Below are 22243 nucleotides of genomic sequence, written 5' to 3' on the forward strand. Positions count from 1 at the left end.
AAGGCCACGGGATAAGCAGAGGAGCTGTGCTAGAACATGTGAAATGTTGGGAAAGCCCAAAGCTGCCTTACCAAGAGCGGAGTTGGACCAAAGGTGAGAATTGAGGGAATGGTTTTGGCAGGGAAAGCTGTTCCTTCAATCAGATCAAGTGATTGCTTCTTCGGGCCCCAAGGCAGTGCCCATCAATTACACATCTGTTCCCATGTTGTGGGCAATAGTGTTAAGCTGCTTCATTCTTTTTTTTTTTTTTTTAAGATTTTATTTATTTATTTGACAAAGAGAGACAGACACAGAGAGAACACAAGCAGGGGGAGCAGCAGAGGGAGGCTTTCTTCCTAGGGCAGTCCTAGCCAGAGGAGGAGGCTGGGCCAGGGTTTCCCCTGCCCTAAGACAATGATGATAATAATAGCACTTTTCACTTAAGGCAGTCATGAGAAGGAAAGCAGTTAGACACATCAGGAGTATAACAGCAGGACTGCCAGAGATTGAGTTTCCAGAAAATGGAGGTGCTCTTGTTTTTCTTTTCCAAAATATAAACTCCATCAGGAAGATGATACATGAAGGCTTTAGCATCCGAGGGAGAATGAGTTTTCCTGTTACCTCCTTGACCAGGATGGAGACAATGATGGAAAGGGGACTCTGAGGGAAGGAGACAGGGGCAGGAAGCAGAATCAGTCCACTCCCAGATCCTCCTAGAGGCTCCACAGCTCCAAAGGGCACCATCCCACCTGGGGCCTGCCCTCCTTACCTCGAAGGAAGAACGCCACAAGCAGCACCAACAGCCCGAATCCCAGGGAGGGAATGATGATCATTAGCAGGGCGGAGCTGATGGCCCTTTTTACCTGGTGAGACACGGGGAAGGCGAGCGGGCCAGTCCTTTATGAATATTACCCCCGCACGATTTTCCTGTCCCAGTCATACCTTCCACTTGCCAAGTAGCTTCATTGCTTGTCCCCCCAGCCCCACTTTGCCCCCATAGGGCTCAAGATCAAAACAAAACAGCCTTACAAATCAGAATTTCTTGGAAAATCTCTGAAAACCTGGAACATTTACCCAGACCACCCAATTTTCCTGTCTTCGACCTCAGGCATATGCTCAGGCATATGTTCAGGGGTCTGAAGATAGGAAATCTTCTACCCAGTCCCAGGCAGCTCTCCTCACAGCTGACTTAGACCTCCGGAGGCAACAAGATTCAAGAGAAAATGGAACTCAGTTTCAAATTTTCTACAGCACAAGTTCTCAAAGTGTAGCCAGGGGACCCATGAGATCAAAATGATTTTCACGAAACATTATTTGCCATTTTCACTGTCACTCTCATGAGATGGACAGTGGAGTTTTCCCCGAGGTGACTTGACAAATAATGTGCTGAGGTCATCCTTCCGATGCTAGAATATGCAGGCAGATAAGGGAATTTCTGCCTCCCAGTCAGGGATTCACGAGATTTGCAGAAACGTAAAACAATCCACGAGATTTGCGCAAAACGTAAGACATTCACGAGATTTGCAGAAACGTAAAACAATGCCACCCAATGCCATTTTTCTAATATTTTTTCATTTGGGAAAAGATAGTTATTTTTCATAAAATGTTACTTACGTCAACATGTCATGGGTTTGTTTTGTTATTCTTGCTTTTAAATGAATTAATAAACATTGTTTTTAATTTCTGTCTTAATGTTTATGAGCATAAAGGGGTCCTGACACCTTTTCTTGACACAGCAAGGAGGGGCAACAATCTCCCTCTCAGGAGGGAGGAGGGAAAGAAGAAAGAAGGGATGGGGGGCCTTCACTTTCCCCTTATAGGTGTCGATTCTGCCTGCAGTTTTTACTTAAAGCAGCTTGAATCACTTTTGTGATCATAAAAATTAATGAAGGGTACACTCAGCAAATAAGAAGGATGCTGGTGGCAAGTGTCGATCCTGCAGGATGTCACTAATCCTGGGCCACACAGAAGGCACACAGAATGATTTTGCCATGATTTTGTCCTTTTTATTTCTTTTTGTTTTTCAAAGTGTCTGCACATAGAGAGGCAACGATGGGAACGTTATTTCTGCCAAGAGCACTAGGCGCCAGCCTACGAATTGCTCAGCTATGCTATTTCCCCACAGTTGCTGCTCAGATATATTTGCCTCCCCAGTTCATTTCTGCAAACCTCTATTCTGGATTTTAAAAATCGAAGTCATATGCTTCAAATAGTTCACAAAAATTTTACCTGTTCTGATTCTACTCCATTTGGCACAGACATTTCTGTCTCCGTTGCTGGGAAGGAAAAAGGGGGGGAAATGTTTATATTTCCTGTCAGGGAATAAAATACCACATCCTGCAATAGGCATTTCAAAGCTCATCTGGAATTTTAGTTGAGGTGTTTAATCTTTTAATCCCATCTTTCCTTTTTTTATATCATTTATTTACAAGACATTTGTTTTGAGATGATTTTATCTGAAGCTCATCTGCTATCCAACATTATCCCACAGGAACATCTCCATTTTATAGATGGGTAGAACGGGGTACGAGGCCAGCAGGCGATTGGGTCTAAATTTTCAGCAGGTACCAGCAATGCATCCGGGATTTTTACCCAGTAAGAAAACGTGTCTATCAGTTAACAGATATTTATTAAGCATTTATCATAGGCCATGTACTCTGCTAGCTGTACCATCAACCTTGTTGACGAAATTTACAACTTAGTGCAGAAAACCAAATTTAAGCAAATAAGGTGAATAGTCGAAAAAAATAATGTTACAATTGTGCAACATTCTGGGAATAAATAGAACAATAAGTACAATAAATAGATACGGATAGGGACATATCACAAGGATGACTGACCTCTTCTGGAGGATCAAGGGTAGGTATCCTCGAGAATGGAAAGTTTAAGCTGAGTCATGGGCTCATTTATTTATAACTGAGAGTTGAGTTCAACAAGCGAGACACTGTGCTAAGCACAGTCCCAGGCACTTAGAATGCTAAGATGAATACAGCATGCCCCCCGCAACCATGAAATTCACAGTAGGAATTTGTAGGAGGACCAGAAGGTCATTTCGGCCTCATAGGCCAAGGGTAACGATGGGCTGTGAGAGGTTGCTGGGGAGGGCGGGAAGAGGGAGAGGCACGTAGCCCAGTGTCGTAGCTCAGTGAGAGCTGCTAGGATTAAACTCCTTGAGGACAGTGTCCCTCTCTGCTTGCCCAACAGGGGAACCCTAACACAGCCTGGCACACACTTGGTGCTCAATAAGCGTTTGTTGAATGAATAACATTTGAGCTGAGTTAAGGTTGTGTAAGAATTAGCAAAGAAAGATGGTAAAGGCCTTTTAGGAAGCGCAGCATCAGCAAAGCCGTGGAAGCATGAAACAGTGTGCTTCTGGGTGGAATGGCAGGCAGCCGTGAAGGCAGAAAATGGGGGAGCTGGGTGGGGGGGGTGGCAGGGGATGACCACAGAGACGGGCAGGAACCGGTCAGGGAAGGCCTTTGTTTCATGCTGGTAAGTCTCCGTTTAATTCTGTAAGCAGTGGGACATCACAGAAACATTTTAAGCGCGCCATGGTCAAGTTAAGAGGATAAGGAAATAGCCAAGATGAGATGATCAATTACCATCTGATCCCAGGTCTGAAATTCAGAGCTAACAGAAATGACGGGAGAGAGACAGATTTTAGAAATGCTTAGCAAGGAGGATGTGGACACTGAACGTCGGGGTGAGAAAGAAACAAGTCTTAGATAACCCGCAGGTTCCTTCTTGAGACTCTCGGCCATTGTCCCACTGTCCTCCTAGACTAGGCACAGCCAGAGCAGAAGGCTCAGTCCAGGGAAGAAAGGTACCGGGTTCAAATTCATAGTCATTGCGTAAGGGACCCGAGAGACACACGTAAACACCACTCGCCTCACACGCAGTCGATGGATTCGAATCTGAACCAAACTCAGGGAAAGGTTGGAGTTGCAGATACTGGTTTGGGAGTCATCAGTCTCCAGGGAGCAGTTAACATCCACTGAATGTATAAGAAATCCAAGGGTTGCATGTCCAGAGAGAGAAGAGCAGGAATCCTAAGAAACCCCGGCACTTGAAAGGTGGACAGAGAAGGCAAACGAGAAAGAAGTAGAAGAAACAAACAGCAGGGAGCAGAAAGTGAGACCAGTGTCATGGAAGCCAGGGCAGGAGAAAATGCCTAGAAAGGATATGAAATCGTATGTGCAATAAAACCTGCCGATAGAAACAGAACATAAAGCTGCACATAGACAAGGACTGAGTATAGTAAAAATCTAGGTGAATAATTACTGAAATTGATCATTGTTTCTCCCAATTTTCCTTGTACTTGAGGCGGAAGAAAAAATGTGATAGGTTTTCTAAGGCTCATAATTTGGTATAAGAGAGCTTATTTGTTCGACAGGAAAGTGACTTGTTGAATGCCTACGAGCGTAAAACTCAGAGGGGAAAATTCAGCATGTTTTCATATCCTACAACTCAGTTATTGTTGTTTTTCTCTCCGCTATTATTCCCTAGAGCTGGGAATTGCAGGTAAGAATTCAAAACTCCTACCCCTGTTCTGTCAAAATCCTATAGTATTAAAATCATTTGTGATGGATAAGACCGAAATTGGAAACCATCCAAGAGAAAAGCCAGCCTAGGTCACTTTTGTCAGAGCTAATCCGTATTTTAAATTGGAATTGTCTAATGGCAGAGACATTTTGCAAACACAAACACTGCGGGGTGTTACCGACCCCTACTTCCTCTCCTCCCTCCTCCTCTTCCTCCTCCTATTCCTTTTCTTCCTCCTCTTCTTTCTCCGCCTCTTCCTCCTCCCCTTCCTCTTTTTCCTCCTCCTCCTCTTCCTCCTCTTCTTCTGAAAATGCCAAAAGCCCCAGTGAGAAGCACTCCAAAGCCACAGTGTTAGACGGTATTAGACACTGAATAGCAACAAGGAACACAAGTGGATGGTGATTTTTGTTCCTTGTGGAAGAGCGATGCTAACAGCTAGGGGATGGGGTAGACAAGTGAAGACTACTCGTTTCTGGGTCTTCTGTGCTACTGTGGCCCTTACATTCTTTTTTTTTTTTTTAAAGATTTTTTATTTATTTATTTGAGAGAGAGAATGAGATAGAGCATGAGAGGGGGGAGGATCAGAGGGAGAAGCAGACCCCCTGCCGAGCAGGGAGCCCGATGCGGGACTTGATCCCGGGACTCCAGGATCATGACCTGAGCCAAAGGCAGTTGCTTAACCAACTGAGCCACCCAGGCGCCCTGGCCCTTACATTCTTAAGACCCTGAACTCTTAAACAAGCACATTCAGGCCAAGACAGGAGTGCCCCCCACCCCAGACTTGCAAGAAAAGCAATTCTGTGGGAGGGGAACTGTGGTAAGTTGAATAGTGTCCTCCTCAAATGTATGTGCACTCAGAACCTCCAACTGTGAACTTGTAGAAATAGGGCATCTTTGCAGATGTAATTTGTTTAAGGATATTGAGATGAAACCATCCTAGATTTAGGATAGGCCCTAAATCCAATGGCAGGTGTCCTTGTAAGGAGAGAAGACACAGAGAGACACACACAAAGAAGGCCACATAAGGACGGGCAGAGATTGAAGGGATGTGACCTCAAGCCAGGGAATCCCAGGGGCACCAGAAGCTGGAAGAGGCAAAGGGAGGATCTTCCCTTAGAGCCTTTAGAGAGAGCATGGCCCTGCTGACACCTCAATTTTAGGACTTCTGACTTCCAGAACCATAAGATAATAAACTTGTGTCATTTCACATCGCTACATTTCTGGTAAGTTTTTATTTACAGCATCCCTGGGAAAATAATACAGAGACACAGTAGTCATTAAGATCTTCCCCTGGGGATGGGCACAAGGGATGCAAGGAAGAGTGACCTTTCATTTAAAAAAAAAAATTTTTTTTTAAAGATTTTATTTATTCATTTTGACAGAGAGAGACAGAGAGAGAGAGGGAACACAAGCAGGGGGAGTGGGAGAGGGAGAAGCAGGCCTCCTGCTGAGCAAGGAGCTGATGCGGGGCTTAATCCCAGGACCCTGGGATCATGACCTGAGCTGAAGGCAGGCGCTTAATGACTGAGCCACCCAGGCGCCCCTCACTTAAAAATTTTTTATACACTTTGTACCTTCACCATATATATGTTTTCTACCTAAAAGAAATTAATTAACATGTAATAACAATAAAAGAATCTTCAACTTAACTATACTTTTCCCGACTCTATGGATTCACCAATACTTGATTAATAATTAGATTTGCCTACGGGGTGAGAACATATTTACATTAAAAAATACCAAAATATGGACCCTCTTGACAGAGTTCTCATTGTAAATTAGTAAGTTGGCTTACCGGTTTAATTTTAGGCTCTTGATTGAGTTCTTGATAGGCATGGGTATTCTGGCAAAATGGAATTCTTGCAAAACTGAACCCCAGACCTTGGAGCGCTGTGAAGCTACACCTGGGCCTCCCCCACCCTTCACTGAGTGTCTGTGTATCCCACATTTCCTGACTGCGTGACCTCAGGCACGACATCACCTCTCTCTGAGCCACAGTTTATTCATCCGAAAATGCTGGTATTGCACAACTGATCTCCTATGTCCTTTTTATCCTTTATATTTCTGGATGCCTTTTTACAAAGAATTTGAATGACCCAAGAAAATGATCATTTCACAGTAATTTTTCAAAAAGGATGAAAAGCTATACTTAGTATAGGAATTGAGTATGTAAATACTTAAGAACATACAAACACATGCATACCTCTTGCTCCACAAAGAAAATTTAAAAATACTGAAAGACTAAATACATCTGACTTTGAGTGGAAATATTATAGGCAATTAAAATTTTTTTCAATACTTTGTCTACTTTCTAAATTTTCTCAAATGAGAGAATTTTAACTGTAAAATATATACCACGTGTTAATCACTGGAAACTTTGCAAGATGCCTGAGTCAAGAGCAAACCCTTGGGGTGTGTATCATTTCTCTGAAGCAATGCCACAGTGACCTTCTAAGTGAAACTTTGAAGATCGCTGTTAGAAACCCATTAACTCTCAGCTAAAGAAGAGCTAGGTGTTGCTATTAGTAAGACACACCCCTAGATATGAGTACTGACATACAAAGATGTTCAGGATATATATAAAATGAGCTTTTTTGTTTTTTTGCTTTTAAAGAATGAATGCATGTAAAAACCAGGGAAATCCAAGTAGAGTTTGTAGACTTGTTAATTGTATGATGCCAATGTCAATTTCCCTCTTTGACCATGTGCTATAGTTATGTAAGATGTTTGGGGGAAGGTGGAGGAAGGTATAGATTTCTCTGTACTATTTTTGCAAGTTTGTGTTGATTCTAATATTGTCTCAAAACAAAAAGCTTTTAAAAAGTGGTTTAAATATCAGCATTTCATATGGTTCAATCTAATATATGCATGATACATAGTGGCTTTGCAATAAAGATTTGTTTAACAAAAATTGTTCAATAGATGTTAAAGCAAGCTTTAAAATTATTTTGTAAAAAATTTTAGAATTTTTGTAAAAAATAGTGATAGATGTTACTATGTCATTAGAAAATGAAAATGATCCAGAGTGCCTGGGTGGCTCAGTTGGTTAAGCATTAGGCTCTTGATTTTGGCTCAGGTCGTGATCTCAGGATCCTGGGATTGAGCCTCATGTTGGGCTCCAACCTGTGCATGGAGCCTGCTTGGGATTCTCTCTCTCTCTCTCTCTCCCTCTCCTTCTGCCCCTCCCTTGCTCTCTCTCTAAAAATAAATAAATAGTTTTCAAAAAGAAAAAGAAAATGATCTGAAAGAATATAGCCCACACTGTTAGAGTAATTATATCTTCTTCTTGGTCATTTGTGGTGAGGGGTTGGGAAGAATGTTTGGAATGCAAGGAAATTTCACTTTATACTGTTTTGCTGTTTTCTTTTACAAGAGCATGTACTTGGGGCACCTGGAAGGCTCAGTCGTTAAGCGTCTGCCTTCGGCTCAGGTCATGGTCCCAGGGTCCTGGGATCGAGCCCCGCATCGGGCTCCCAGCTCAGTGGGAAGCCTGCTTCTCCCTCTCCCACTCCCCCTGCTCGTGTTCTCTCTCTGGCTGTCTTTCTCTCTGTCAAATAAATAAAATATTAAAAAAAAAAAAAAAACACAAGAGCATGTACTTATTTTAGAACATATAAAAATAAAGTGTAGGGCGCCTGGGTGGCTCAGTCGGTTAAGCGGCTGCCTTCGGCTCAGGTCATGATCCTGGAGTCCCGGGATCAAGTCCCGCATCAGGCTCCCTGCTCATGAGGGAGTCTGCTTCTCCCTCTGACCCTCCCCCCTCTCATGCTCTCTATCTCATTCTCTCTCTCAAATAAATAAATAAAATCTTTAAAAAAAAATTTAAAAAATTTAAAAAATAAAAAAAAGTGCAAATGTGAAGACCGTAACATAAAAACACTCCCTTTGCCTTTAAAGGGCTTACCATCCAGGGTAGGGTAGGAAGCAATATTCAGGGCCTGTACTGGGAGAGTCCTGTTGCAAGAGACTCACATCTGCCCTTTCTAAAGAATGTGTCCTGTATCTGGATGGTGTAGATCAAGCGTTGGCAAACTATGACCTGAAGGTCAAATGCACTCTGCTGCCTGTTTCTGTATAGCCTGAGAGCTAAGAATTGTTTTTATATTTTTTAGTGGTTGAGGAAAAAAAAAAAAAAAAAGAATAACTCATAACACATGCAAACTACAGGCAATTCATATTTTCCATGCCAATCAATAAAGTTTTATTGGAGCACGGTGGTAACCATTTGTTCACGTTACCTCTGGCTGCTTTTGCACAAAAGGGCCAAGCTGAGCAGTTGAGACTAACAGCATGGCTTGTAAGGCCTAAAATAGGTACTATCTGGCGCTTTACAGGAAAAGTTTGCTGACTTCTGGTGTAGTTATCAGAGCATAATTTTAATCTTAAAACCTTCAGACCTTCAGACCCTAGGGTGATGAGACTTGCACTTCAAGGTGGTTATGCCTAAGGTGGTAGACTCGAACCCACCCACTAAAATAAAACTATGTGCTCTTTGCAGATCTGGAATGGCATTGAATTTTTAGATAAGAAAATCTTTTAAAATCCATTTTGAATTATCACCCCTGTTCCCATCCCATTGGGCAGAAATTGGCTTCAAAATTACTAGGTACTCCCTATCAAAATCAATTTATTGAACACTACAGTGTGCCTGTCATAGCGATAAGCACTTCATGTAAATGATCTCATTTAGTGCTTATACAGTCCATTCTACAGACATTATCAACTGAGGCTGAAAGAGTTTAAATCACTCACTCAAGGTAACCATACATAATAAAAGGAAATTTGAACCCAACTCTGAATGACTCAAAAAATCATGATTATAACCACTCTGAGAGAAAAGAAAAAGAGCATATTAAAATCCTATTTGAAAATATAAACTTTCTAGCCAGTGGGCTTCATGCCAGAAATCAACTGGAAATAAAAGCACTCTATCTTCTCAGTGGGTACATTTTGAAACTGATAGTACATATTTTTTTTTTAAGATTTTATTTATTTACTTGAGAGAGAGAGAGCACATGAGAGGGGGGAGGGTCAGAGGGAGAAGCAGACTCCCTGCTGAGCAGGGAGCCCGATGTGGGACTCGATCCAGGGACTCCAGGATCATGACCTGAGCCGAAGGCAGTCGCCCAACCAACTGAGCCACCCAGGTGCCCTGATAGTACATATTTTGACTCATCATTATATTCATAGACACAAGGACTCATCTGTCTCTACTTTTAAAACAGATTTAGTTTTGATACAAGTCAACTCGATACAATCTTAACGTAATCATAGAATTTTTTAAAGTGACAATGAATCATGGAACACTACATCAAAATCTAATGATGTATGGTGGCTAACATGACATAATAAAATAAAATTTAATTAGTAAACAAACAAACAAACAAATAAATAAATAAATTCAAGTCCCTAGGCAAAAAAAAAAAAGTGACAACTTCAACCCTTCAGTGGTTTTTTTCCACGGCAGCATCTGGCTTATGCTGCCCCCTTCTGGACCACTAGTGGTATGGTCTTAAAAAGCCAAAGGAAAGAAAAAAAGATTCCCCTAATCCGTCTGAGTATTTTAGACTTGAAAAGAATTAGAAATTATCTCCTCATCAAGAGAAAAATTAAAATCTAGAGACAGTTTCACTTACTCAAGGTTTCATAGCGATGAGTAAGAAAGGAAATGACTAGAACCCATATTTTCTGAACTTGCCTGGCAGCATTCCCGCAGATTTGGAATTTCAAAAAGCCTTTTGAAAATAGAAACACACATTTATTGAGTTCAAAGACTTCCCTTAAATTTTGGAGACCCCTGAATGTTTTTAATATGTTCAATGATCAAGAAGAGCACTATATACTTAAATAAATCAATTATTACATACTTGAGTCAGATGTTCCTTAGCACCAGGGGCAAAATTGGGTGAGGACCTTTTTTTTTTTTTTAATTTTGAAAAGGAACAGTGGGCAAATTGTTTTGGCACCCAATGTGGTTCCTAAAGCAGAAGGAATGGTAAGATGATTTCACATTTCACGCCGATGAGGTGACAGAAGGAAACCAAGGACTGTAGAACACCATTAAGACTCACTGAGTTCCAAACTTGGCCTCAAGTTTCCACTGCCTCCAAGGATTCCCCACCAACAAAAATGTCATCATTCTGAGAGCCCAGAGTTGTCACCTCAGGATCCTGCTTTCATGTGCCAATATCTGAGGGTCTCAGTAATGCATAGATAAGACCCCATCCCTAATCCTTCCCCCCCAGACTCCTCCCTGAAGGGCAATGTCTGGCACGGCTCTTCCTACCCCCAGCTGATCAATAAATCTTGATTGAGGAAGGTGGCAAAGTCCTCATTTTACCAAGAAACCTCAGAAGCATTAACAACAAGAACAATAATAATAAATGGACACCATATATCAAGCACTTAACTATACTACATGCCAGGCACAATGTGAAGGACTTCCATGTTTGATCTCAAAAAATGCTCTGCAGTAGATTCCATTATTGTTCTCACTGCACAGTGAGAATCCTGTGGCCTAGAGATGTCAGGTGACTTGCTCAAGTCATGTAGCTAGGAGAGGAGAGAGCAAATCTCAGACTCAGGATTATTTACTCACAGAGCCCAAGCTCTTATCCTCTGAGCTTTACAGCCTTTGGAAAACATGGCAAGTGCTCACACACACTCGCTATGGAAAGATCAGTGCTGGAGAGTGAATGATCTTGCTATTTCATGGCACAATAGGAAGGATCCATTTGGAATGGAACCCTAATCTTTGGCTGCTTTGGTGGATGCAGTTTCTGGAAAGGAGATTCTATTATTATTGATGATGATGATGATGATGATGATGATGAGCACAATGTAAGCAGCTGAATGTGCACAAAACACTTTCACATTTATTATCACTTTTGAACTTCGAAAGAAATCTACTGATGGGACGCCTGGGTGGCTCAGTTGGTTAAGCATCTGCCTTTGGCTCAGGTCATGATCCCAGGGTCCTGGGATTGAGCCCCGCATCGGGCTCCCTGCTCAGCCAGGAGTCTGCTTCTCCCTCTCTCTGGCCCTCTGCCCTGCTCATGATTTCTCTCTCTTTCTCTCTCTCTCTCTCTCTCTCTCTCAAATAAATCAATAAAATCTTTTTTAAAAAGTATTTAAAAAAATAAATCTACTGAGGTAAGTAAACTTGGGCAAAATTATTGAAAGAGGAGGAACCTGGAACTCAGAGAGGTCCCATATCTTGCCCAAGGCTGCATAGCTAGTAATGATTGCTAGCAAACGGTAAAGCTTTGCTCAGTGGCGGTATCATAGCCAGCTAGGTTTATCTGAGGCATGATTATTGTTGATTGAAAACTTTTTCCAGTGATATCTGATTCCACATCCCACATCTGCCCGCCCTCTGCTCTGCTGCTAAGCATCCCAGGGTTCACAGGTTGCAAGTGCAGGGAGGCTCTTGCCAAAGGGTATTAGTACCTTTAGTCAATGACTTGATCACAGTGCGAGAACAGATGCTTCACCTCCTCACAGAACTTGCTCAAGTGTGCCATTTATCCTACCTGCTGGGAGACCAGAGATCTCTCCAGTGCCTAGCTCCGTGTCAGAGGAACATTTTGGTCAGAGTGGTCACCCAGCTCACTTGGTTATCCAATAATGAGGACCCATCTTAGGACTGGCTCCCTGTTCTATTTCAGTGGCTGGCATCTTACTTCTTTTCCACTCTGCTTGCTTTACCACGGTCGTACATCTCTTAAAGCTTGGCAACACTCTTTGTTCTTATTTGGTTGACCTTTTTGAAGGTGAGCGGTTAGATGTTAGAATTACACAGATTCAATCCCAACTTTATTAATGAAAAGATATCATTTGTACAGTTGGTAGAATAGAAATGCTATTGTGAGAAGAATCATGAGGATCCATTCTTTGTCCTTTGCCTTTATCTCCAGACTGCCGGCCTACCAACTGATTCGAGCCTGTGGACGGCGTGGCCATGAGAGATAAAACAAATCAGCTAATGCCTCGCGAAAAATGTTGACTTTGAAATCAACTGCATCCAATTTTTTTCCTCCTAAAAAATGGCATTTGTGAGTGAAAATGAGCTTTGCTTCATTCCCCTGCCTTCCTCTGGTCCTTCCGCTGAACTTGTACTGAAAATGGTAATTCGCCCTACAACATCCTTATGTCCTTGATCAACCGAGGACCCAGAAAAGTGTCAAGTTCTGACATGGCTCGATTTTGTCTTTAATGAAATAGCACAGTGTAGGGGAAAGAGTTCTGCTTTAAGAGTCAGAAGAGAGTCATACCCGGGGCCTCGTTCCCACTTCTCTTTGAACTTTTTTATGCCTGTGCCTCAGTTTCCTTCTATGTAGAACAAGGAGTGTGCACTACACCAGCGAAACCTAAATGCCTTCTTGGGGCCAGGGATGGACTGGCTTCAAAAGAATCTCCCGAAGAAGTTTGTAAGCATACAATCTCTTGGACCCACCCCCAGAGGTTCTAATTCTGTAAGTCTTGGGTAGACTAGAGCAATCTATATTTTTACTAAGCGCCCTGGGTTCCAGGCCATGGCCAGGTCTGGTATACATGGACTAGATGACCTCAAAGTTCAAGGTCTTGGTTCTGTTCTCCTGTCCCCCTGGGAGGTCAACATGAGATCAGATTGCTCCACACCTTCATTTATTCTATCCTCACTCCCTTTTCTCTTACCTCCATTTCTAGACCAAACCCTCATTTTTGACTGATCCCCCTCTCCTACACCAGGACCAACCTTGCTCCATTCACTATCCCCTTCTCTAAATTATTCATCCTCACACTTCTTGAAAGAATACCTAACATTCATTCTTTAACAATTGCTCATCTTGGACTTCAGTGCCTCCACCCATAGAACTAACACTGCTCACCTAATGGTCCCCCGTCACAGTTCACAGCCACCTAAGTGCTCATCCTACTTGACCCGCATTCTGAATTTCCTAATATTTGACTACACCCTCTATAATCTTTGTCAGGCCAGCCCTCTCTGCACTCCTGCTCTCCTGGATCCCTTCCTACTTTTGTTGTCTTCCTCTCTGCCTCCTCTCCCAAAGTAGTTGTTACTTTATGGGCTTGTACCTCTTCATTTCTCTCTTCCTCTCACACAATATCTTTAGGTGATTCCACAGGAGTTTCAATTACCCCTGTGCTAATGAGACAATATAATAAAGTGCTTAGAAGTTCAGTTTCAAGAGCCAAAAGACCCAGGGTCCAAACTCTGGAAAATTTCTTTCTTTCTTTTTTTTTTTAAGATTGATTTATTTATTTTGGAGGGGGGAGGTAGAAAAGGGCCAGAGGGAGAGGGGGGGAAGCAGACTCCCCACTGAGCATGGACCCTGACCCAGGGCTCAATCCCAGGACCCTGAGATCAGGACCTGAACTAAAATCAAGAGTCAAGACACTTAACCAACTGAGCCACCAAGGCACCCCTCTGGCAAATTTTTTAATGTCTCCAAACTTCAGTTACTTTTCCTTTATAATGGACATAATAATAGAATCTTTCTCACAGATCCAGACAATGCCTAACAATGAGACAATGCACCCAGGCCTGGTATATAATAGGCACTCAATAAGTGCCATTTATTATCAGTGATTCCCCAAATTGTATCTACAGCCCTGAACTGTCCCTTATGAGATAATATGTATTAAAGTATTGGTTAAGTAGCAAGTCCCTGTTCAGCAATTTTAATGTGAATCACAGGAATTATTATTTGATCAGAAGTAGATGCCAATCATCAAAGACACCCATCCCCACCCAGGCATCCATACGTCAACCCAGCTCCACATTTCCAGCTGCTCATTAGACATTCCTCAGGGGCCCTTTGAACTCCAGCTCTCCCAAACAGATTTCATTCTTCCTCCTGGGGTTCTTCACTTGTTAACCTGTCACATCGATCTAATCTCCCAAGTACAGAGAATCTGTCATCCTTCATTCTTACTCGGGTTACCAAGTCCTCTGGATCTTAACTCTGAAGTGCCTCTGACTCTGTCTCCTCTCTGTAGTTACTGCTGCCATCATTCTAGTCTAGACACTCATCCCTGGCCTGAATTATTACGGGAGCCTCCTGGGTAGCCTCTCTGCCCCCAGGCTTGCTCTCTCTCATACATCTTCCACACTCTTACCAGAGCAGTGTCTCCTAAAACAGAATTGGAAATGTCATTCCCTAGCCAGAAAACATGAATTGTTCCTTATTACCCTGGAATAAAATCTAAATTCTTCAGCCCATCAATCAAGTCCTTTAAGAACCTAGGCCATTCCCTGCTTCCCATCTCCATTAGATGAAACTGGACTATTAGACAATCTCCAAAGACTTCATGCTCTTATCAAGTCCTCCTCTCTTTGCTCATGCCATTCTACCTGCCTGTTTACCCTTCCCTGCAGAATGAAAGAAGTTCCCTGCAGAAGTTCTCATCCAAGGAGGAAACCTTTCTATACTTTGATCTCAAAACAACTGGATGATTGTTTGCTCTGCATGGCCTGTCCGTCCCACTAAAGTGTGACCCCTTGTGGAGCAGATGTCACAACTTATTCACAGAGAGGCCACTCAATCAGCCATGTTTAATGAATGACACATTTGAAAAGCTTTTACCAAAAATCATGCTGCCTGTTTCCATGTTTCCAAACCAAATGCCAAGATAAAGACAGAAAGTCCTATCTCCAACCACTTTGTTCTCTGAGACTCCTTTGACTCCATGGAAAGGCCAGCTTGCTCTGGACCATGAAGCTTGGGATGACTTTGTAAAACAGAAAGATCCAGGAATAGAACAGATCTTTCTAAAAGCGTTCCCTCCCCATTCTCTCACCATCCTACCCTGGGACCAAGAAAAAGTTACTGTAAGAATCTTAAGAAAGGGAAAATGTTATTATTATCAAAGCATGTTCATTTTTTCTTAATTTCATTGGATTGACAGCAAAGTCCTCATGCATATATGGGTGCCTTAAATTTGAAATGGTTTGGTAGCTTTGACTTCATGCAAGTGATGGGTATAATGATCTATTTGGGGGCTGAGAAAAAGTGAATCCTAATACTTTAGGAGAAAATATGAAATCCCTCCTTGGGGAAGCTCTGTTGAGAGACAGTGGCTGCCAATCCTGGAACAAAGGCCAACTACACATGGGATCGGAGAACTGGCCTCTGGTCTCAGCTCTCTTCCCAAGTCACTGCAAGGCCTCTCAACTCACAAGCCTTTCCTCGGTCTCAGTTTCCCATCTTCTCAGTTTCCTGGTTTTCCACAGACAACACCGCTCCCCAGGAATTCAGAAACACAAGTTTAAACCCCCTGAAACCTGGGTGTGAGTCTCAGCTCTCCCCCTGTCTAGCTGTGTGATCTTGGGCAAGTCACTCTACATCTCTGAGCTCCATTTCTAGGCAGCCTTAGGGTGGATGTGAGGATTTGCCAGCCTGGATGGGGCTTCTTCAGAGGATGTCTGCAGCAAACGCCTTAAAAGTGGAGGGGTCACCGAAGCAGGAGATACATACTTGGAGTTGTCTTATAAAAGGAATAATAACACGAATCTAGAAATTCTCCCACGACACACCCAACTACAGCTCTTTTTCCGGCATGACTCAGTTTCCAAGCCTCCATTATAGAGTGGAGCCTCCCTAGACTGAGCAATGTGAGAGAGACAAAACAGTTGAGAAGCAGAAGATGAAAGGTGTCCAGAAGCAGGAATGAAAACAATAATTGGGAAATCCGAGGAGGATTTAAAAGGGACTCAGTGAAGAGATTTCAGAATCTCAGATTTCCTCCAATTGCGAGTAGAGAATTACTACCGTGAGATTTTAAAAGCTTTTCTAACTTTCCCAAGTTTGTAATTTTGTCACTCATTGGCTGTTTCCCTGGTATGGTTAGCAGTTAAAAAAAAATCCTTAAACCAGAAAGTGTCTGTACTTCTAAGGAATAACTACGCGGCTGGAAGCTGGTGGCAGTGGCCTCTTGTCATCCTGCCGGAGTGGCCTGCAGATGAAGGTGTGTGAGTAGGAAAAGCAGCAGATGTGGAAAGAAGAGAGGAAATAGGAATCCGGCAAGATGACTATCATTTACTAGCCACTAATTAGGTCCTAGGCATCTGTCTCACGCATTTCCTCACTGAACAGTCCTATGAACTAAGTACTCCTATTATCGTCACTGTACATTTGAGGAAACAGAGATTTAGAAAAGGATAAAACAAGTAACTCACCTGAGGTTCTGGAAAAAACAAAAAACAAAAACCAAACAACCCCCCCCCCCAAAAAAAAACACCCTGCACACACACACACAAAATGTCAGAGCTCGGATATAAGCCTGAGACTTCAGACCCCATGGTGAGTCCTCAAGCCCATTCAATGCTTCCCGGGAGACAGTGAGGAGAAAAGACTAGGAAGAAAGGATCGGAGATGTTACTGAGGCAGTAGAAGGACCAGAGGATAATGAATGGAAGACTTAATCCCAGGCCTCGTGATGACAGCTTCAGGGTCCCTCCCCAGTTAGAGACTAGGTCCTAAGGGAACAATCTGGGACCATTTCACACATTCCTCCCACCAAGCAAGAAATGAAATTAACCCTCAGGCTGGACAGAATGATTTGAGCTCCTAAGCACCTAGAGGGGTCAGAGTTTGTATTCCTTGAACAGACTCTCTTCAGTTAAGGGGAGAAACCTATGAGAGTTTTTATTGTTGTTTGTTTGTGTTTGAATTGTGGTTCCAAACCATCTGGAGCTTTGCAGCTTTCCTGGAGAACCTCAAGAAATGTCCTAGACTATTCCCTCCAAAAAATGTGTGTGCACATATACACACAGAATTATGTATGTAATTTCAGGGGGTTCATACCGCACTCCAGCCAATCCACAGATAACCCAGGAGCCCATGGCCACAGTTTAAAATCTTTGAGGTCTAGGTGTGAGTCCTAACTCTCCCTCCGCCCAACTGTGTAATCATGGGCAAGTCACTGCACGTCTCTGAACTCCATTCTAGGGAGCCAGGGAGTGAGGATGAAGAATTGCCACTCTGGGTGATGCTAATTTTAGGCAATAATAATTCTGACCAGATCTTCTTTGGATTTAAACCAGCCCTCATCCATGGAAGGCTTGCCATCCAAAATTACATGAAGAAATGAAGAGGGAATCAGGGGTATTTCGCCACAGAAGCATGTGGGCTCCAAAATGGACTGAAACCGTTGTCATGGGAATGAAGAAGTAGGATTCATTCTGAATTATTCTGTAAGTGGCCCCAGAGGGGGGTACTGGTTGGGGTGTGGTGGGGAGGGAAGCAGCTCAGCCTGGTGTCAGAGTGGCATCACAGTTGAGCGGACACGGTTAAAGCCAGGCCGCCATTTACCAGGTAAGTTAGATAACGGTCATGGACGCTGAAACGGAAGTGACAACGGTATCTATCTCCTAGGATCTTGTTAAAAGTCAAATGAAGTAATGCACTTAACAAAGAGACACTTCAGTGGGTGTCAGCTTCTCTAATAGTCTCTGACCCTCGGTTTCTTTGTCTGTAAAATGGGGACATTATCTGTACCCGATCAGAAGGTCACTGTGAGATTTAAATCAGAAAATGCACATTAAACACCCTTAATACAGCACCTGACACATAATTAACTCCTCAGCAGGTGGGAAGTGCAATTAGGATTACAAAGTTTTCGTGACAAAAACCAATGGGAAGAGAGGACAGTAAAGGAAATGAACTTAACCTTTTATTTCAAAATGGAAGGCAAGGCCTTAAATGAAGGGGGGGAATCGGAGGGGGAGACGAACCACGAGAGACTATGGACTCTGAGAAACAAACTGAGGGCTCTAGAGGGGAGGGTGTGGGGGGATGGGTTAGCCTGGTGACGGGTATTAAAGAGGGCACGTATTGAATGGAGCACTGGGTGTTATACGCAAACAATGAATCATGGAACACTACATCAAAAACTAATGATGTAATGTATGGTGATTAACATAACATAATAAAATTAAATTTAAAAATAAAATAAAAATTTAAAAAATTTTAAAAAATGAAGGCAAGGCAAAAAAATATATATCTAAGAGCAGGGACTCAGAGCTAGACTTCCTGCATCTGGCACCTGAGAGCTGTGTGGCCTTGGGAAAGTTGCACAAAATAGGGATACGAGCATCTGCTAAGGAAAAATTGAATGAAGTGACCCATGAGAAGAGCTTGGCTCTGCACCAGCACATAATACGTGTTCAATAAATCCTGGTTTCTTCCATAATAAGTAAAGGTAACACAGAGATAGACCTTCTTATAACAAGTTCCTCTCCAGCAGTGCAGCCTTTAGTGGCTGCGAGTATTCTCTCTCCCCTGGAATTTATCAAGGACGAGAGAAATGAAATTACCAGGGATATTACAAAAGAGGGTAAAACATCAAGATGACCCCTTGTTCCCTTGCAATTCAATGTAAGATAGTTTGAGATTTAAATGGACTGAATGATAGATAACATTTTGAAAACTCCTTGCCCACCCTCCATCATTTTTCTAGTTGCTACCTTCTCTTCTGCCAGAAAATAGCCCTTCACCCTCACCCCATGCCATCGACAAAGAAAGTTTAGACCTTGGGTATCTAGCTTCCCTTCAGGTCACAACAACTAGTCCAGATTTTCTGTCTTCCTGCTGGATGAGGGGGTGCGTGCCAAAGCTTTTCAACATTAGATCACCCTTGCATTTCATCTTGATTTATAGTCTTCCTTCAAAACGTATCCCCCTTTCACTCACTCTTGTCTCTCCCCTCCGATTGTTGTCTTCTGAGCTTTCGTGAGTAATGTCTCATTGCCTCCTTCACAGAGTTAAAGAACTACCATTTTCTGGCTAATAAACATATAGAAAGACACTTAAACTCTTTGTTAATCAGAACAACAAAAGCATAAGATGACATTTTTTTTCCTGGGGAGATTGAAAAAGATGAAACAAATGGTCATCTCAAGTGCAGGGAGGATGTAGGAAAGCCGACGCCCCACGGATGGGAAAATAAATTGGCAAACCCTTTCCGGAAGACAATTTTGTGATGACTATTAAATTTAAAGGTGCACGTTTTCTTTCGGCCGAGCGCTTCTCCTTCTTGGTCACCCCCCTTGTGAGAGAAACACTGGCACAGACACTTAAGGAGACACTCACAACAAGGATGTCCCCTGCAAAGTACTTATGGTAATGAGATATTAGAACAACCTCAGTGTCCCTTAGTGGGCGATGGATACCATAAGTATCCATAGTATAAAATACTATACAGCAATTTAACATAATGATGCAGATCTACATGGACTGGAGAAGAAAGTGGTCCAATAGGTAACGTTAGGTGCATAAAACAAAATGCAGAAGGCTGCGTACACTAGGACAGAATTTTTTTAAAAATCCACACACAAAACAAAACTGCATTTTTCTGTATCTATACACACACATAACCAATAGAAAAAAGATGTGAAGAATGTTCATCTTCAACTAATAACAGTGATTATCTCAGAGGAAGGGCTGGGATTCAAGACAGGGAGTCAAAGAGCACATTTTCCTACTCATTTTATGTATCCCTAACAAAAATACATTAGTGCAGTATTTGTGCATTCTACCATAAATTACTAATATATTTTTAAGATGAATGAGTGATTTTCTGGCATTTCTAACTTCAAGACAGAAGCAGCTAAGGAAGAAGGGGAATCCCAACAGAGGGGTTTCAGAAACGAGGCAGAGGAGGGAAGAAGTCAGCTCGGATGCTGTTTGCAGGTTTCACTTTCATCCTAGCTTGTGGGTAGATGGAGGATGTGACCACAACGGAACCAAAATAGCTGAATTCCAAGATAAGCAGGCAGATGACAGATCAGATCGTTCCCACAGTCAGACAAAACCATGCTCGGGAGCATAGCCCTTTACCTCTTATCTGAGGAAACGTCACTGAGTCACTCATTTCCCACGTTGACTCCTGGAATGTTGACTGGAGGAACCAACCTTTGGACTCTTGGGGGGGGGGGGGAAGGGAAAGAGAAAACAAACTTCAGTAAACACCTGTCATTTTATTTTTGGTGCTTCACTGTCCCCTAAACTAACTTCTGTCATAAAAAAGAAAAGAAGAGCTAATTAAATTTTACTGAGCATTTAGTACATGCTGGACAGTGTTCCAAGTGATATACACGCATCCTCTCATTTAATCCTCAGAAAGAGACACAGGAGGTGTTATTATTAGTCCCATTTTACCAATGTGGAAGCCAAGGCCCAAGAGAGAAAATAACTTTCCCAGAGTCACACAACAGATAAGAAGCAGGACTTACACCCAGGCAGTCTGACACCAGAGCACACACATGACCCCCCCACCCATACTAGTCCCCTATGTTGTACTAACACAAGAACTGATTGATTTTTTTTTTACTCCACAGATGTCTGCTTTCTTCTACTTGATTATAAGCCCCATTAAGTAATATCTACCACTTGAGCACTTACTAACATGCCAGGCACTCACCTTCAGCCATCAGTTATACAACACTCCAACTCACCTGGGAATAAACCAAGGCCAGAGACCCCTGGCAAAAAGGAGTAGAACAGGGAACCAAGGCTGGGCAGTTCTCTCTAGCACCCCCATGGATGAGAATCATGCCTTATTTTTAGGGTATTCTCTGCCCTTGGGCCCTAGTAAATACGTAAAGAAGGCTTGAGGGATAGATGAAAGGTCACATGAATGAAAGAATTCTCCCTCTACTACAGAAAGCTAGAGTCAAGTGAGAACATCCCTCAAGGGGATCTACAAAGATCATTGTGCTTGGAATTAGGCCGAGACACCTAAGCACTAGCTCGCCTAGAATAGAAAGGCAAATATTCCAGAGATGTGCTACCAGGAAGAATTGCTCAAACAAATCAAGGTCAGTCCCAATCTCTCTCTCCCTACCTCCCTTTCTCTCTCAAAGCCACAAGAATGAATGAGCCACAAATGCTGTCCAATTTGTCCTAGGTGGGGCTCATGGCACACAGGAACCAAAAGTTATCTCTAATCATCTAATTCAACAACACTTTACTGTCCTCAATGTAGGAAATGAGGAAAAGAAAAAGAAAGCCAAGTGTCCACATACCTTTGGATGTAAGTAAGGCAGTGTTTCCAGAAGTCACCTCAGTGCTTCTCTCAGGGCCAATGGAGAGAAAGAAAGTTTCTGACTCTGGAAGAGAAAAAAAGTTCAATAATAGGGAGCAAAAAATAAGTGTTTGTGCTGAGTTGTGGGATTCAGGGCTATTTTTATAGTTGTCTTTGTGCTTTTTTATATATTTCAGGTTTTCTTCAAGGATTGCATGTAATTTTTAGGATCAAGGGGAGTAAACTACAAATGTTATATTTTAGGATGATTATTTTAAAGGCCAAAAGAATAAAAAATACATACAAAAATTGACTGGTTTATGGTTCATGGACTTTAGGTGACTACTCAGAATATAAAAGAATTAGCCAATTCAATATTGTCAGGCTATTTAAACTATCAAGGCCTTACTGAGGCAGCTGAGACACCTAAGAAAGCCTTCACGCTATCTCTTAATGGTTTTCCAATATTCTTACATCAGAATCAGAGGTTGAAACATGGTGGGAGCTTTGGTAAGCCCCGTAAGTAATGGAGCTAGTAACTCAGTGAGGTTCCAAGATGCAGGATCAAAAAGGATTGGGGGGAGGGAAAGGGGAGAAAAAAAGGAACACAATGGAAGGGAGGGAGGGAGGGAGGGAAAAAAAAAAAGGAAGGAAGAAATAAGGGTAGAACTAGTTCATCATCAAGGAATATTTT

General features: G+C 42.5%; 1 protein-coding gene and 1 pseudogene across 6 annotated transcripts in view; one reads left to right on the top strand and one right to left on the bottom strand.

Annotated features, from left to right (window-relative positions):
* TIMD4 (T cell immunoglobulin and mucin domain containing 4) overlaps window positions 1-22243 on the bottom strand; it is a 61588-nt gene that overhangs the window by 5548 nt on the left and 33797 nt on the right. For 2 of the 6 annotated variants that reach the window (XM_035013057.1, XM_035013016.1), the window contains exons 4-8: window positions 21551-21634; window positions 20364-20447; window positions 2209-2255; window positions 749-842; window positions 2-639 (exon numbers count right to left, since the gene is read on the bottom strand). In XM_035013057.1, the coding sequence (XP_034868948.1) occupies window positions 416-639; window positions 749-842; window positions 2209-2255; window positions 20364-20447; window positions 21551-21634 (533 nt within the window). In that variant the 3' untranslated portion in view covers window positions 2-415. Of the gene's footprint in view, window position 1; window positions 640-748; window positions 843-2208; window positions 2256-20363; window positions 20448-21550; window positions 21635-22243 lie in introns of those variants that run through there. The other 4 variants (XR_004680726.1, XM_035013025.1, XM_035013048.1 and 1 more) reach the window with 3 other exon arrangements.
* LOC118017653 lies at window positions 11783-11971 on the top strand (annotated as a pseudogene).

This window comes from Mirounga leonina, unplaced genomic scaffold (genome assembly GCF_011800145.1).
Source record: "Mirounga leonina isolate KUSES-001 unplaced genomic scaffold, KU_Mleo_1.0 Mir_104, whole genome shotgun sequence".
NCBI classification, from domain to species: Eukaryota; Metazoa; Chordata; class Mammalia; order Carnivora; family Phocidae; genus Mirounga; species Mirounga leonina.